The following is a 19,070-nucleotide window of genomic DNA, read 5'->3' as shown; positions in this document are numbered from 1 at the left end:
TTTTTGAAACACCCTGTATATTTCATGTATTCCCCACAAACTTCCCTACAAAAAGAGTACCAACCCACAACTGTACGCTGACTCACACGACATTCATGGACACACAGCCACACAGGATATCTCAAACACCAACGATACGTGATTTTCATAACGTATCTCAAGGCGAGCTTAGATTTTTCGAACCACGTCCCTCGTCCAATGGACTGCCACGACCAATCTTTGCTGCAGCGCCATACGGGTAAGTCGTGAGTACGGCGACGAGATACACTTGCGAGGCGCGTATGTTCGCCGCACTCACGACATCGAACATACTCGGCAGTAACACTACACATTTGTAAAAAACAAATCGTGGCCTACATGTCCACGCCCATAGCCTCTCTCAAATCATCCAGGTTCATCAGAACTGATAGATCCATACCTACAAACGAAAATGAGATACTAAAGATTGTCCTAAAATAAGAAACTAATAAAAGGCGAAACGCCCGACACAATTAAAATTTGTATCCCGTCCTTCAGTTGAGCTTTACACTGACACTATTAGAAAATAACGACATATGTAACATCGATAAGATTTACTTATATATGTCAACTGGAGAGCATTACAGAAATGTTGTGTGTAGCTAACTGAGGTACAGGTTGCAAATGTAACGTACGTCCATTTCAGCTACGTGGGGTTTCCTATCGTGGGGTTTCCTACAAGGGTGCAACAGGTAGCGAAGCTTTCCCGAGCAACCGGTTCCCTAACGAGGTGTTTGCGAACTGAGCCTCCCCCACTGCTTGTCTACCCCAGTCGCTCACCCTCAGTGCAGGAGTTGTCACCGTTTCTCAGACAGTGTCGTCTTCGATAGCTTTCGTTCCGTGCGTTTTCCTATATGACGTCTGGTCTATGCAGTGCACACGATGGAAGTAATAACAACAACGAAAGGGAGGCCGTGTCTTATCAAGGATGGTCATCGCTACCGTATTTATAGGAAAAATGAAGAATATACGAACTGGATGTGCGTCAATTATGAACGGAGTAGGTGCAAAGGCCGTTTAAAAATTGCAAATGGTGAAATCGTTGCTCAACAGCAACATTCTTGTCCACCTGACAAAACAGATGTGGAGATAGAGAAAAGACTACATAATTGCAGGAAAAGAGTTCGGTAAGAAAAGGCAGTGCCTGTAGCCCAAATTTTTAAGCAGGAATTTCAAGATTTGAAAGATAAAGGATTCGAATTCGTGGCGTATATTCCGAATTACGACAGCTCCAAGACTCAATTGTGTAAGGCGAGAAGAGGAGTTATTGGCACAACCCAGGACCCTGGTTCTAGTCTAGAAATTCACCTTAGCGAAGACCTTTTGAAATTAACTAAAGGTAATAATTTTTGAAGATTGATGATGGCTCTGTTCCAGGCAAGAGACTTCTAGTATTTGCTCGTAAAGAAGCAGAGAAAATCCTTTGTGACAATGGAACTGTGCTTATGGATGGGACATCTGGCAGCTGTTCGAAACAGTTCAAACAATTGTGCACAATCCATGTCGACATCGGAAGTACAGAAGAGGCAGCTAAGATATTTCCTGTTTTATTTGCTTTGCTGTCAGACAAAAGTCAAAATTCATGTGAAATACTTTTTTCTGGATTGAAATCTGAGATGCCTGGGTGGCCACCAAAAACTGCAGTGCTAGATTTTGAAATGGCTACAATTAAAGCAATGAATTCAGTGCTCCCTGAAACACAACTTTCCGGTTGTAATTTTCACTTTAACCACTGCCTGTGGAAGAAGATGCAGGATGTGGGATTAACGGAAGACTACAGGGATAGGAAGTCCGATTGTTTTGTCGCATGTGTGCTGCAGTGGAACATCATTCACTTAACACTGTCGATGAAGCGCGGATTTTAATAATGGCAAAAATGCTCAGTGGAGAGAAGATCACAGCATTTGCAGACTATTTGGTTGATCAGTGGATGGAAAATCCTAATATATCTTTTGAAATGAGGAATGTTTTTAACCAACGACACAGAACGACGAATGCTGTCGAAGGTTGGCATAGAAAACTGAACTCCTCAATAAATACGAAACATCCAAATGGGTACTTTCTGATTCAAAAGCTGAAGGAGGAGGCAGTGAAATTAAAAAAGATTCCATTGGCCTACCTCTTCAAAAAAGAAAGAAAAGGTGCATAAATCTTGACAAAAGACAACATGAAAACATATAAAGACTGGAGATTTAAAAAGGTGTTTTTTTTTACAAAAAATTGAATAAGAAATTACGATTGATAAGAAAAAAAGGTTATCAATTTGCTACTGTAATGTTAAACAACAACAATAACAACAAAATAAACAACAATAATAACAAAAAATAAATGAAAAAGACATTTAAACATGCCTATGTACTACGTGCATAGCCAGTCCTAAGCCTGGATAAAATATGAAGGGGTGTTCTTATTTTCATGTCAGTCGGAAAGTTCACGGTTACGATATTTATTTGCAGTCGGAAACACGTGCGTCACCACGGAGGGGGTCTAGAGGTTCGAAAATCTGGATGGTAAAAAATTTACCGTGATGTTCTATGTGAAAAATTCTGGGATTTGCTGTGGGCCTTAAAAATATTGTTGTTTCGAAAACGGTATGTCTAAATACAGCACACATTTTACCAGCATCAATAATTTCGCAAAGTTAACTTGCCGATTCTGGAGTTTCGTCATATATGTCAAACGATACTAATTCTTTGTATTTGGCGGATCTCATTCACAAAAGTACGCTTTTAACGGTATTTCTAAAGTTCTGATACAAAATCTGCTTGTTATTGAATTATTAACTCAAAGAAACTGAAATTTTACTTGGTAAATTTCTTACATAACATGGTCACTCGTACTGTGAAGCTTCCAGAATTTTTGGTGAGGAAGGCGGAATGAGGACTCAAGACAGCTGGTTGCCCACTGTTCTGTCAGAGACTTTTAAACACGATCATATTTGCCTTTATTGTGCTCCAACAGGAGCATTTTTCAGTTGATTATTACGTATTTCATTTTACAAAGATCAAATTCCAACTAGATGAACTTTGGTGGAGTCATCTATATTAAGCAACGAATTTTATCATCTGTAGACATAAACAACAATACTCTAGTTATCGAGACCTTATACGCCGCGTCTAACCATAGGAAAATATTCTGTAATTTCTTTTAGATGAACACGCCCATTGTCGCGTAAATCTTTATCTAATGACTAACAGTAAACCCGGCGTTGCCCGGATATTTATTCATCCCAGTTTTATGTCAGTTCATCCCCTCTTCCCTATGTCTCTTGTCCATTTAGTCCTACCTCGTCTCTCTATCCACCTCCTCCTTCCGCCCATCCGTCTCTCTTCCCATCTCCTCCATCTGCCCCCCCTCTCTCACAACACTTCATCCTCCTCTCCTCCTCTATCCATCTTCCCGTCTCTATCCACCTCCTCCTCCGCTTTTTCTAAAAAATGTATCCACTGCTTAAAAGTCCATAACTGGCAGACTAATTGACGGAGTTGTCTCATCTTTGGTAGTGTGAATAGTTTGTAGTTCCGGCAATCGCCACACAAGCGTTGTATTGCGCTGTTTTGTTTTGTCAGATGACAGTCACCAGATAGTCAGTGTTTTGTTCCTAGTTGCACCTAGTTACTCGAGTAAACATGGCTGGCGCAAGGCTTACATTCGATGAAAGGAAGTCAGTTCTGAAGTGGTATTTTAAGTACGAAAACATTAATGAGGCTCGTCGGCAATGGCGAAATGAGTATCAAACAAAGCCACCGACACGTTTAATGATTCGTCGCATTCGAGATAAATTTTAAGCCGAAGGCTGTGTTAAAGATGTACACAAACAACGATCTGGACGACCTGTAACAGTAACAAGTCCAGCTAACTCCTGTCGTGTGTTCAAACAATCCACTCGCTCACTACAGAAGTCTGTGAGACTGTGTGCCCGTGAAACTGGAGTGAGTCGCTCAAGTGTTCTGCGAATTTTGAAGATAGCAAAGTGGAAGTGCTACATCCCACGACTGCTACACGCAATGAACGAGAACAACCCAGATCGTAGAATCGAGTACTGCAAATGATTTACAAACATGGTGCGCTTTGATGAAGTGTTTGCAGAGACGATTGTGTGGTCTGATGAGGCACAGTTCAAACTCAATAGTACAGTAAATCGCTACAATTGCATCTACTGGGCCGCTTAAAATCCGAACGTCCTTGAAGACAAAGCCGTAAATTTGCCAGGAGTAAATGTGTGGTGTGGGTTGTCTTACTGGGGCTTGATTGGGCCATTCTTCTTTGACAGCACAGTTACCGGTGAGGTGTACCTTCAGAAGCTTCAGACATCCATTTTACCTGCCATCCGAGACTTGTATGGAGACGGAAGAGTTTACTTTTAACAAGATGGTGACCCAGCCCACTATCAAAATCGTATCTCGACGAAAATCTACCAGGAAGCCGTAGAGCTGCTCTGGAGTATCCACCATGTTCCCCAGACCTAACTCCTCTGACCTGTGGGGAACACTGAAGGACGTCGTTTATCGGCAAAAGCCATGCACATAGGATGAACTTCGAGAATCCATCGTACATTCATGTGCAAATATCGAATTGAACATGTTGCAGTCAGTAGTTCGTGCTGCAGTTCGGCGGCATCGTTTGTGTGTGGATGTTAATGGTGACCATTTCAAACACCTACAGTGATATCTTTAAGTAGGACTTAAAGCTACACTTTCACCACAAATGAGACAACTCCGTCAATTAGTTTGCAAGTTATGGATTTTTAAACAGAGGATACATTTTTTGGACCTCTCTGTAGTACATAAAATTCACAATAACACCCCTAATTTATGTATTTATTACAGTGTTCCATTAGTCATTCACCACCTTCCCCCTTTCTCTGTTTACCTGCTGCTCCCTCTCTCTTTTAATCTGCTTCTCTCACTTCTCTGGATGCTCCTCCTCCCCCTCCCCGCCTCCATCACGTTCTCCTCTCTCCTCTCTCTCATGCCATCTCCTCTTTCCCCGTCTATGAAAAAATACGTATATCTGTCAGCTTTCATGCTGATTGACGAAACGATGTTGAATTTATTTAAAGATAGGCCAACACTCCGCCATCCAGCATACGTTGGCTTGTATAAATACCTTCACCACGAAAACATACACACATGAGCCAACTCCCAAGCCGATCAGTGAAACGGTGTGTAATTCTGTTTTAAGGTACCCTCCGCCATATACCGTATGAAATTTCACGTAGACGGTGAGGCTCCACTTGTTTTGAAGATCAAATATACAAAATTTCATCAAGATCGGAGCAACACTGTGGCTTTGTTGAAATCTGTACGTAAAGTACCCTCCACCATGCACTGAACGAAGTGTTATGTAGACAGTGACGTTCCTCTTGGTTTGGGAAATAGGGATTAATTTTTATACACTCCGTCACTCTATGCCGACTTAGTTGCGAAACATGAATAATAGTTTCGAACAACAGAAATCATGTAATGATTTCTGTCGTATAAGGGGCAACATAGCTATTAAATAATAGCAACGAGATTACGAGAGCAGCCATTTCAACTGAACAACAGGATATAAATGCTAACGGAAACGAAGAAATCGACGTAGGCTAAACTTGTATCCCGGACTGCAGTTAACCAATACAGTTCGAATGAGGTTCGAGATACAACCCATGTATATGTGACGTGAGGTGTTCTATGCTACCAATATTTCCATCCATTTTTCCCCTTCATTGTCCACAGAAATAATACTATAAAAACACGCGATATCCGTAACGTGAAAATACTACTTGCCTTGATATATGTCAACTATATTTATCGTCTCTCGTATTCCTTTGTTTCTGAACAGTCAAATCAGCTCTTTCATCTGGGTACAAAAAAATGCTCTCTGACCAATTCTGACGTCATTGGTCAAAGCCGACGAGTTGTGTCCCCTGCATCACTAGACCCAGTAACAAAGGGGAAAAATGAACCTGCCTGAGGGCAACACTCAGCTGCACACGAATCTACTAACTTAAGTGTGCGAGCTGCCCACGGAATATACACTGCAAGAGCCTTGATCTGTTGAACTCTAGCTTAGGGAGCCGAGTGAGTACCAGCAATGTTGCTTGCATTCTCATATGACTGACATCTGCGTAAGTAAATGTCCAAATCATATTTACTTAATAAATTTATTAATGAATCAGCTGATCCTTCTGATCTGTACCTTGGATTTGATATAAAACAAATAAACCTTTCAACAAGAAATCCATATTTTGATAAATACCACATAACAGAAGACATTTGATCCACTTGTGTAATATTGGGGGTGGAGTCTAATATGGTAGAAAAATATTTAGTTTCCTTCACTTCATGTGCAATATGCCTAGTCAACCATTCTACCAGAATTGATATAAACTCTTCACACGTTTGAAAAGAAAGATGCTATTTGCTACCTTTTCTTTGTTTCCATGAAGTTCTGTATGTTTATCTAGAAAAGGATCGAATTCTGGTATAAACTGTAGTGCATCGATTTGTTGACCCAAAGCAGTTGTAGTGGCCCCCGACAGATAAGCTTCGTATGGAAAAGTGTTTGACGACAGCAACAACTCGTTTTAACAAGATTCTCCATTGTTTTACTCCTGTCTCGAGCTTAGATAATAGTTTCTTCTCTATTCTCGTTGTGATTTGTCCTCTGGATTTTAAAGTTAACACACGTTTCCTATTATCTGTTGTCAAGCTATCATAAAACTGTCTCATGAATTGGTACTGAGAATGTTACCACCACCAACTGTCAAATGTGTGATATTTTTAGCACATCTTTCGGGACTGCGTTGCCCCATTTCAAATGCTATAAAACAAGGCAACCAATAGATGAGTCGCCATACTACACGTACTGACAACAATACAAAATTACACTGAGAACCCAAAACATTATGACCACCGTCCACCGCGGCGATGGATGCCACCTTGTGACGTTGCGGGTACGTGAGGCGGTAACAAAAGTATGCAAGCAAAGTAGAAACGGATGGGGGATCACCCTAGCGAAGATATGGGCTGCAAATAGGGAGATCCATTGCGATAAGCGACTTTGACAACGGGCAGATTATTATTAAGCACAGCCCGAGGACGAGTTCTCGAGAACGGCGAGGCTGGTCGAATGTTCACGTGCTGCTGCCGTGAGCATCTAAGGAAAGAGGTAGTAGGACAGTGAAACTACGCCTAGGCGCTAAATGGCTGGGCGTCCACTACTCTTCACAGAACGTGGGATTCGGAGGCTTTTCTGTTCTCTATGAAGTAGGATAGATTCATCGTACATTGTCAATCATGGACAGGGGGCCGACTTATAAAAAATATTGGGGGGGGGGGGGGGGGCATACTGGGCGTCCTGTCCCGGGAAATTTTCTAAATTTTAGATGAAAAATAGTGAGTTTTAAAGTCTTTTAAGCATTTTAAAGTCACACGATCAACATTAGAACCCCGAAAACTGGACTGTCGATAACTCGACAAGACTGAAATTATATTCAAATAAATCCTAAATTATCATTAAAAGAATAAAACATAAAATATTGCTGTCGCACAGTAATAACACTTTGATTAATAAGCGAAATAGCTAATTTAAGCTTACTCTGAATAAGGCTCAGTGTTCATTACATAAAAACAGTATCTCAAAATTTAATGCTTTCATACAGTTAATAAAGTTAATACAGTATACCTAATAATTTCAGTCAAAAAGTATGTAAATAGCGGGTTTTAATTGGGTCTTACACCCTAAAAATATGTAAGAATTTGAAAGTAACTAATATAGTATACTACTATAGTAATATAATACTAAACTAGTACTAAAATTTCGAAAATGAAAATTTAACATTATGTATGTATTTAATTATCTATTTTATAAAGATTTTTAATATTGTTCTAAATGCCATTATTAGGGCTAGAGTGTATTTAGAAAGGTGCAAATGTCGACCATCTGGGCAACGGCCTTGCCGCAGTGGATACACGGGTTCCCGTCAGATCTCCGAAGTTAAGCGCTGTCGGGCGTGGCCGGCATTTGGATGGGTGACCATCCGGGCCGCCATGCGCTGTTAACATTTTTCGGGGTGCACTCAGCCTCATGGTGCCAATTGAGGAGCTCCTCGACCGAATAGTAGCGGCTCCGGGCAAAGAAAACCATCGTAACGACCGGGAGAGCGGTGTGCTGACCACACGCCCCTCCTATCCGCATCCTCAGCTGAGGATGATACGGCGGTCGGATGGTCCCGATGGGCCACTTGTGGCCTGAAGACGGAGTGCAAATGTCGACCGTCTGACTGGATTACCGAATATGAAGTCGTGATGACTGGTCGGGTATCCAATTCATCCAAAACATATCGGTGGGCATGAAGAACAGCCAAGTTGTTCAATCGCTTCTGTCCCACTGTTAATCGGAGATATGATTTCAGATGCCTAAGGGCGCTAAATGACCGCTCTGCTGTTACTGTCGTGATTGGAACTACTTGGAGAAGCTTAATGCACTTCAATACTTCACATAACATTTCTCCAACTATAGGCTCTTGTGTAATGTACTTTCTTACATCACGCAGATTTTTTAAGACCAGTTGTTTTTTATTAGCGATATCGGCTAACAAATTCAAGTGTAGGCGCAGTCTCTCAATGTCTAGGTCATTTATGAAAAACCCATTTGATTTTCCAAATTTTTTCACGTCTGTTTACTAAAAGCAAACACTCTTGTTTAACTGTGTGAGTCCAGTTGAAGCAAACCGCTGAGTAATGCAACACCGTTTCACAAACTTCAATGTAAACAGCTGTGTAGTTTCCTTTGGGGGTTTGAAAGTGTGCGGTGAGCTGGCTTCGTTGTTTTCATACTTCTTTGGTATACTTCGATTCCGAGGAAGCGAAGGATGATCAACTTGTGAAGGTTTTTCTTTTAAACACAATTCCCAAAAGTGTTCAAAACTATCACGCCTTCCATTCAATATACAAATCAAGCCCTCATAAATTTTTTCCAGATCAGCAATACTTAGATGAGGGCACTGAATTTTTTCATTGATATCCTCTACTGGGTTCTTTGAATGGCAATAAAGACGTAAAAAGAAATGTCTTGAATTGTAACATTGACTCAAGACTGTAATTAAAAGATCAGAAGCGGATAAAACTGCAGCGACAAGTGATTTTTACAGGTCAGATAGGGTTCCTCATAAAAGGATATATACGATGAATGTACGACATTAAAGATAAAAATGGAAATACGGTTTTGAAATTTGGAAGGAATATTTTGAAGACTTTAAATGTCGAAGATGGAAGTTTAGAAATCGAGCAAACCATAAACATCAGATTGTAGATCGCCGAGTTCCAGAGCCGACAATGAATAAGACATTCGAGGCAATCAAAATGTTAAAAAACTACCAAGTTTCTGGGAGAGTTGGAGTAGCAGCTGACCTACTAAACGGAGGAGATGCACGTGCGAGACAAATAGACGAACTCGTGGCCAGCAGTTGGAACGAGGGGCAAGTGCCGGCTGAGTGGAAAGAAGCGGTGATAGTACTAGTCAGTAACAAGGCAATAAACAAGAATGCATAAATTACAGACGTATCTCAATAATTAGCACAGCCTATAAATCTTCTGCAAGACTTTTCTGGATAAGGTTCTAAACATACACTATGTGATCAAAAGTATCCGAACATCCCTAAAAACGTGTTTTTCACATTAGGTGCATTGTGCTGCCACTTCCTGCCAGGTACTCCACATCAGCGACCTCAATAGTCATCACACATCGTGAGAGAGCAGAATGGGGCGCTCCACGCAACTCACGGAGTTCGGACGTGGTCACAGGATTGGGTGTCACTTGTGTCATACGGCTGTACGCGAGATTTCCACAGTCCTAAACATCCCTAGCTCCACTGATTTCTATAACATAGTTAAGTGGAAACGAGAAGGGCACGTGCAGCACAAAAGCGTACAGGCCGACCTCTGTTGACTGACACAGACCGCTGACAGTTGAAGAGGGTCGTAATGTGTAATAGGCAGCCATGTATCCAGGCGGTCACACAGGAATTCCAATATGCGTCAGGATCCACTGCAAGTACTATGACAGTTAGGCGGGACGTGAGAAAACTTGGATTTCACGGTCGAGCGGCTGTTCGTAAGCCACACATCACGCCGGTAGATGCCAAACGACGCTTCGCTTGGTGTAAGGGGCGTAAACATTGGACGATTGGCCAGTGAAAAAAGGTTGGGTGGAGTGACGAATCACGGTACACAATGTGGCAATCCGATGGGTATGGCGAATACTAGGTGAACGTCATCTGCGAGCATGTGTAGTAAAGCACTCCGTCTTCAGGCCACAAGTGGCCAGTCGGGACCATCCGACCGCCGTGTCATCCTCAGCTGAGGATGCGGATAGGAGGTGCGTGTGGTCAGCACACCGCTCTCCCGGTCGTTGCGATGGTTTTGTTTGACCGGAGCCGCTACTATTCGGTCGAGTAGCTCCTCAATTGGCATCATGACGCTTTTTGAGCGCACCGCGGAAAATGGCAACAGCGCATGGCTGTCCCGATGGTCACCCATCCAAATGCCGGCCACGCGCAACAGCGCTTAACTTCGGTGATCTGACGGGAACCGGTGTATCCACTGCGGCAAGGCCACTGCAGCATGTGTAGTGCCAACAGTAAAATTCGGAGGCGGTGGTGTTATGGTGTGGTCGTGTTTCTCATGGAGGGGGCTTCCACCTCTTGTTGTTCTGCGTGGCACTATCGCAGCACAGGCCTAGATTGATGTTTTAAGCACGTTGTTGCTTCCCTCCGTTGAAGAATAATTCGGGGATGGAGACTGCATCTTTCGACACGATCGAGCACCTGTTCATAATGCACTGTCTGCGGCGGAGTGGTAACACGACAATAACATCCGTGTAATGGAGTGGCCCGCACAGAGTCCTGACCTGAATCCTACAGAACACGTTTGGGACGTTTTGGAACGCCGACATCGTGCCAGGCCTCACCGACGTCGATACTCGTCCTCAGCGCAGCACTGCGTGAAGAATGCCATTCCTCACGAAACCTTCCTTCCACCACCTGTTTGAACGTATGCCTGGGAGAGTGGAAGCTGTCATCCAGGCTAAGGGTGGGGCAACAACATATTGAATTCCGACATTACCGATGGAGGACACCACGAACTTGTAAGTCATTTACAGCCAGGTGTCCAGATACTTTTGATCACACAGTGTATTTAAGAGAGGTTATCGATGGAAGAAATGGGATTTGTGGAGAATCCATGTGCCACTGGCCAGATATTTGTAAACGTCTTCGATAGCATAAAAAGAGGAAAAGAAGCTGACCTTTGGTGAGGGCGGCGTGGTCGAAGCAGGCGGCGGGGGCGGCGGGGGCGGCGGCGGCGCGCGGCTCGCGGCGCACCACCAGGCTCAGCTTGTCCTTGCTGGCGTCGATGAGCTTGCGCGCCTCCTTGAGCGTCATGCCGTCCGTGCTGTGGTTGTTGATCCTGAGCAGCACGTCGCCCTCTTGCAGCTGCGCCTCCGCGCCGCCCGCCCCTGCCCGGTTGGCGCGCGCCAGCTCGCGCACGTAGATCTTGCAGCCCAGCACCAGACCCAGGTCTGCAAAGGCGGAGCAAGGCGCTGAGCGCGGCTGTCGCCACAGAGTACACTGCTAGGCGCAAATTGAGACGCGTATAGCGCGTGTGGCGCGACGCAGCGCAGCGCGCGTTTTTGTGACTTCGCAGGTTCAAATGGGGCCGCGCAAATTGCGACGCGACGCGACTGGGACGCGACACGCGCCTGCGCCAGGTCGCGCGGCGTTGTGGTTGAGGCACAGTTTCTCGCGCCTCACAAGCACCGTGGGAAATCTGAGGCGGGGAGCGGAAAAGTAGCCCGGCCATATGCTCACACCGGAACGGCGCATATGAGCAGTGGTAGTATTGCCCATTAGAGTTGGGCAACACGATTCTTTTTCCCGATTCGATTCCTACGATTCAATCTCACATTGCGAATCGATTCCTACGATTCGTTCACGATTCATTCTAGTCTGCGATGGCACGATTCTTACGGAATGCAAAAAGTTCTACATCTTACTCACAGATGGCAGGACATGTCTGAAATTGTCGATGGGGTTAGAATCGAACTGTGTCATGATAATATATGCCATAAATAGTTTATTTATGGGTAAACTTGCAAATGACGTTACAAGTGTGATTCTAGATTTATACGTCACGTTTGATTTGATTGCATCTATTGTTTTATTTCAGTATGCCAGGAAAGAGGAGTCGATTTGTGCGAAAGGTGGTGCAAAATTACGTGGTATGCCAGTTTGGTTTTGTGGCTTGAACGTATCTAACTACGGACGTCTGTTTTATAGTAACAAAATCTAGCAGTGAGGCAGACGTGATTTGGCTCATATCATCCTATGTTTTTCTGTGCTAAGATGTCTTTCCAAGTCCACATCACTCTTGCAATTCATAACGCAGCTGACAGGCCTTCCACAAGGCAAATTTAGCTTAACTTTCATTTCGTCTAAATACGAAGCATAGGTATTTTGCTTTTAATTTGTCTGAGAACTTGCCACTGGCACAACTATTTACATGAGAAGACGACACTGCCAAGTGTCACCTTGGTTTTCACGCGTAATATTACGGTCCACGAACTTCGTTTGTTCGTTTCGAGCTTCCTTTGTCGACACGCGTCCTCCACTTGACTGCCATCTGGCGGCCGTAATCATTCGGCACGACTCGGCATGATTCGGAAGTTGCCTTCGAAGCATAGCGTACTAAGAATCGATGAATCGTTGGAACTTGGAATCGTCACGACTCGGAAACACACAATCGCTCTTACGATTCTTTTGAACGACGATTCGTCAGTACCATGATTCGATTCTTACGATTCTTTATTTAGAGTCGTTCAAATGAACGACTCATTCACGAATCGCCACAACTCTACTGTGTACTAAATTTTATTGCCTTTGGGTAGTGTTTCGTTTTTCGCCCTTTAAACGCTCCAACTTTCTTCGTTAGTACATTATAATTTTCTGTTATTTATATCTCTATAGTTTGTTTTGTTTTTCTTCTGTCAAGAAAAATGCATACTTCAGTAACTGATGAGCCATTGGCCGCTGGAATTGTATCATATGCCTCCGCGATGTTTTCAGATCGCAAAAAGGGACAGAGGGTAGTGAATAAGGAAGCAAGGAATATTATAAAATCGTGTGATTAAGAAACACGGCAGGAAAGTAAAACAAAGTTATCTTCTCGTTGGCTAGTATGCTGGCGTATCAGTACGATCTGATACAAAAATTTAGAAAGGGATAATCTCCGCAGGTGTGATCCCTTTGTGCTCCTGGTAAAAAGCGCCCAAGATCTGAAGTATAGAAGTCTCACTGTGATTTCTTCGATATGGATGTAATAATGAAATACGACACTGTACTACATCACATTTCCACTGCAAGCTAGAAACAGTCGAAAAGCAGTCACAAATAACAATGTTTTAATTGGTTTGCCGTGATGAGAAAAAACATTTCAATTGTTCCATGCACACTATCAACATTAATAATCTAATTATAAAACTGGCTACACAAATGAAGAAAAGGGTCGCTATTATTACGAAAGTAGGAATATCCTAAAAGAGTGTTATGATTGTTGTTGTTGTGGTCTTCAGTCCTGAGACTGGTTTGATGCAGCTCTCCATGCTACCCTATCCTCTGCACGCTTCTTCATCTCCCAGTGCCTACTGCAACCTACATCCTTCTGAATCAGCTTAGTGTATTCATGTCTTGGTCTCCCCCTACGATTTTTACCCTCCACGCTGCCCTCCAATACTAAATTGGTGATCCCGTGATGCCTCAGAACATGCCCTACCAAAGGATCCCTTCTACTGGTCAAGTTGTGCCACAAACTTCTCTTCTCCCCAATCCTATTCAATACTTCCTCATTAGTTATGTGATCTACCCATCTAATCTTCAGCATTCTTCTGTAGCACCACATTTCAAAAGCTTCTATTCTCTTCTTGTCCAAACTATTTACCGTCCATGTTTCACTTCTGTACATGGCTACACTCCATACAAATACCTTCAGAAATGACTTCCTGACACTTAAATCTATACTCGATGTTAACAAATTTCTCTTCTTCAGAAACGCTTTCCTTGCCATTGCCAGTCTACATTTTATATCCTCTCTACTTCGACCATCATCAGTTATTTTGCTCCCCAAATAGCAAAACTCCTTTACTACTTTAAGTGTCTCATTTCCTAATCTAATACCCTCAACATCACCCGACTTAATTCGACTACATTCCATTATCCTCGTTTTACTTTTGTTGATGTTCATCTTATATCCTCCCTTCAAGACACCATCCATTCCGTTCAACTGCGCTTCCAAGTCCTTTGCTGTCTCTGACAGAATTACAATGTCATCGGCGAACCTCAAACTTTTTATTTCTTCTCCATGGATTTTAATACCTACACCGAATTTTTCTTTTGTTTCCTTTACTGCTTGCTCAATATACAGATTGAATAACATCGGGGAGAGGCTACAACCCTGTCTTACTCCCTTCCCAACCACTGCTTCCCTTTCATGTTCCTCGACTCTTAAAACTGCCATCTGGTTTCTGTACAAATTGTAAATAGCCTTTCGCTCCCTGCATTTTACCCCTGCCACCTTTAGAATTTGAAAGAGAGTATTCCAGTCAACATTGTCAAAAGCTTTCTCTAAGTCTACAAATGCTAGAAACGTAGGTTTGCCTTTCCTTAATCTTTCGTCTAAGGTAAGTCGTAAGGTCAGTATTGCCTCACGTGTTTCAGTATTTCTACGGAATCCAAACTGATCTTCCCCTAGGTCGGCTTCTACTAGTTTTTCTATTCGTCTGTAAAGAATTCGTGTTAGTATTTTGCAGCTGTGGCTTATTAAACTGATAGTTCGGTAATTTTCACATCTGTCAACACCTGCTTCCTTTGGGATTGGAATTATTATATTCTTCTTGAAGTCTGGGGGTATTTCGCCTGTTTCATACATCTTGCTCACCAGATGGTAGAATTTTGTCAGGACTGGCTCTCCCAAGGCCGTCAGTAGTTCCAATGGAATGTTGTCTACTCCGGGAGCCTTGTTTCGACTCAGGTCTTTCAGTGCTCTGTCAAACTCTTCACGCAGTATCGTATCTCCCATTTCATCTTCATCTACATCCTCTTCCATTTCCATAATATTGTCCTCAAGTGCATCGCCCTTGTATAGACCCTCTATATACTTCTTCTACCTTTCTGCTTTCCCTTCTTTGCTTAGAACTGGGTTTCCATCTGAGCTCTTGATGTTCATACAAGTGGTTCTCTTATCTCCAAAGGTCTCTTTAAATTTTCCTGTAGGCAGTATCTATCTTACCCCTAGTGAGATAAGCCTCTACATCCTTACAATTGTCCTCTAGCCATCCCTGCTTAGCCATTTTGCACTTCCTGTCGATCTCATTTTTGAGACGTTTGTACTCCTTTTTGCCTGCTTCATTTACTGCATTTTTATATTTTCTCCTTTCATCAATTAAATTCAATATTTATTCTGTTACCCAAAGATTTCTACTAGCCCTCGTCTTTTTACCTACTTGATCCTCTGCTGCCTTCACTACTTCATCTCTCAAAGCTACCCATTCTTCTTCTACTGTATTTCTTTCCCCCATTCCTGTCAATTGTTCGCTTATGCTCTCCCTGAAACTCCGCACAACCTCTGGTTCTTTCAGTTTATCCAGGTCCCATCTCCTTAAATTCCCACCTTTTTGCAGTTTCTTCAGTTTGAATCTACAGGTCATAACCAATAGATTATGGTCAGAGTCCACATCTGCCCCTGGAAATGTCTTACAATTTAAAACCTGGTTCCTAAATCTCTGTCTTACCATTTATAATCTATCTGATACCTTTTAGCATCTCCAGGGTTCTTCCATGTATACAACCTTCTATCATGATTCTTACACCAAGTGTTAGCTATGTGTTATGATTAGATTTATTTAATTTATGATTAGATATATTTAATTTGATGAAATGTACTGCTGACAAAGGCAGATCTACTTTCATCACAATGTTTTCGAACTCCAACTCACAAAGCACACATGGCTAGCTTGTGCATTCTTGTCGCGCGCATTGTCCTCCGCTGCTGACAATACACTGACCAGAGCAATTGTTTATTTTTCTCAATAACAACTATTTTATTCGTGATCACACATTGTCAGTTTGGCAAGCCGTAGGTGAGTAACCAGTATCTGGCATGTGCCTACAATTCCGCCTGAAAGAACGCTCGTCACTATTTTAATACTGCTCAGATCAAGAAAAGGAATAAAATCCTTTGGTAAGTTTCCATTCCAGTCGCTCAGTGTTAAAAATACGATCGGTTACGGGGATTCCACCAAAATTCCAACAGAATTGGCAATCTATTTTCGTGTGAGTTGTTGACCTTTTCTCATTCGAAGAAGCATCACCGTTTGTGAGTAACGGCCACATTACTCTTGGTGACTGGTTTAATTCTACTTCCTTTGCACAGTGTAATTTGCCAAACTCATCTCACAGCAGCTATTGAGACAGAATTCCGAAACAGAGTGCCTCATTAAACAAGTAATTGGCAATCACAGAGCTCAATAGCTTACGAAAAACCTCATAGTGTCAGTTTGCAGTAACATGAAAGAAGAAATTCCATGTTTATTTTCATACTAGGAAGCTCTTGTTTCGTTAGCTGTCGATAACTCTCAAAACTCACTGGAGTGAAGTAAATAAAAAGGGAAGTATAAGTGCTGATATATCGCCACAGATAAGAAAGTTCCGTGTGTTTACGAATTGGCAAAACACTCTCCTGCTTGTGTGTTATCATTTGCCAAACTTTCGTTTCGATGTCTCGAGCGGTTTAGGAGATACGAGAGAGGTTGCGAGTATTTCATCCTTGGGGGCGTGAGTTCGGAAGTGAGCGCGCTACATGGGATCCATTTTCTCTAGATCGGAGGCAGATGGAGACCTCCTCCCAAGTCTAAACAAAAGCTCAACATGTTAGTTACATTTCATACGCAGCAACATGTATAATACGCACCAAACGCAAAATCACAGCGACCCTTAATTTTCGTTGCAAACTTTTTGAGTTTTGCGTAGTGTCTTAGTAAATTGTGTACATCATAATAAGAATGGTCAGTAACGAGATCATGGGCACTTCGCCCCGAAGCTGACATATAACGGAACAAGTAAGGCAAAAATCAAATATTTACAGCGAATAGTTTCTGCAAAATCGTTTGAGGAAGATTACAGTGTGCGCGCGCTTCGGTTCTGTCAGCGCAGAGCGTCGCCAGTCGGCGCGTGCGAAGTACGGTGTACGCGTCGCAATATGCGCTGCAGCCGCGCGACCCGTGCGGCACGTGCGTGTCGCGCTGTAGTGTCGTGTCACGTCACACCTGATACACGCGTCTCAATTTGCGCCTAGCCTGTGACAAAACTCGTGCTATAGCGATGTGCACATATACAGACAGCGCTAGTATCACGTACACCAAGTATAAAAGGCCAGTGCGTTGGAGGAGCTGTCATTTGTAATAAGGAGATACGTGCGAAAAAGTTTCCGATTTGGTTATGGTCGCACTACGGCAATTAACAGACTGTGTACGCGAAATAGTAGACGGAGCTCGACGCACGGGACATTCCATTTCGGAAATCGCCGCGGAATTCAATATTCCGACACCCACAGAATGAAGAGTGTGCCGGCGGCCGCTGTGGCCGAGCGGTTCTAGGCGCTTCAGTCCGGAACCGCGCTGCTGCTGCGGTCTCAGGTTCGAATGGTGCCTCGGGCATGGATGTGTGTGATGTCCTTAGGTTAGTTAGGTTTAAGTAGTTCTAAGTTCTAAGGGACTGATGACCTCAGATGTTAAGTACCATAGTGCTCAGAGCCATTTTCAAGAGTGTGCCGAGAACAACACATCTCAGACAGACTTCTCACCACGGACGACGCAGTGGCCGACGGCTTCCATTTAACGACCGACAGCAGAGGCGTTTGCGTAGAGATGTCGATGCTAACAGACAAGCAACAATGCTTGAAATAACCGCAGAGGTCAACGTGGGATGTACGACGAAGCGCAACCGTTAGGACAGTGCGGCGAAATCTGGCGTTAACGGGCTATGGCAGCAGACGACCGACGCGAATGCCTCTGCTAACGGCACGACATCGCCTGCAGTGCCTCCGCTGGGCTGGTAACCGTACGGGTTGGACACTGGGCGACTGGTCAGGTGAGTGCCGATTTCAACCGGTAAGAGGTGACGACAGGGTATGGGCCAGATCCCACGAAGTGACGGACCCAAGTTGTCAGCAAGGCACTGTACAAGCTGGTGGCAGCTCCGGACTGATGTGGGCTGTGTCTACACGGAGTGGACTGAGTGCTCTGATCCAGCTGGACGAACCGACACAGTCTGTAGCCATTCCTCGACTTGACGTTCGCAGTTCTGACGCATGACAACGCGCTATGTCACAGGGCTAGAATTGTTCGCGATTGGTTTGAGGAATGTTCTGGACAATTCTAGTGAATGATTTAGCCACCCAGATCACGCAAAATCGCATCGTACATTTATAGGACATAATCGAGACGTCCGTTCGTGCACAAACTCCCGCACTGGCAGCACTTCCACGAGCACACCTCAATGTTTCGCCGCGCGGGATTAGCCGCGCGGCCTCAGGCGCTGCAGGCATGCACTGTGCGGCTGGTCCCGGCGGAGGTTCGACTCCTCCCTCGGGCATGGGTGTGTGTGTGTGTGTTTGTCCTCAGGATAATTTAGGTTAAGTAGTGTGTAAGCTTAGGGACTGATGACCTTAGCACTTAAGTCCCATAAGATTTCACACGCATTTGAACATTTTTGAACCTCAATGTTTCGGCACTTCCAGCGACTTGTAAGAGTCCACGCCACGTCGAACTGCCGCACTACGCCGGGCAAAAGAAGACCTTATACGGTGTCACGAGCTGTCCCACTACTTTTGTCACCTCAGTGTAATAGAAGACAACTCGAAGCAACACACTCTCTTAAGCCTCACTTCCCTAATATTTTAAATGCGATTTCTTAAATGAGGCCAAGTAACATTTTCACGAGTATTAGCAAAATAGCA

General features: G+C 43.6%; 1 protein-coding gene across 5 annotated transcripts in view; it reads right to left on the bottom strand.

Moving 5' to 3' along the window:
• Window positions 1–19,070, bottom strand: part of LOC126164718 (tight junction protein ZO-1) — a 736,986-nt gene that overhangs the window by 318,144 nt on the left and 399,772 nt on the right. For all 5 annotated transcript variants that reach the window (XM_049920263.1, XM_049920266.1, XM_049920267.1 and 2 more), the window contains exon 4: window positions 11,311–11,583. In XM_049920263.1, coding sequence (XP_049776220.1) covers window positions 11,311–11,583 — 273 coding nt within the window. The remainder of the gene's footprint in view (window positions 1–11,310; window positions 11,584–19,070) is intronic.

This window comes from Schistocerca cancellata, chromosome 1, assembly GCF_023864275.1.
Source record: "Schistocerca cancellata isolate TAMUIC-IGC-003103 chromosome 1, iqSchCanc2.1, whole genome shotgun sequence".
Classification (NCBI taxonomy): domain Eukaryota; kingdom Metazoa; phylum Arthropoda; class Insecta; order Orthoptera; family Acrididae; genus Schistocerca; species Schistocerca cancellata.
Note: the sequence above shows the minus strand (reverse complement) of the source record. Positions and strands in the feature narration are given on the sequence as shown.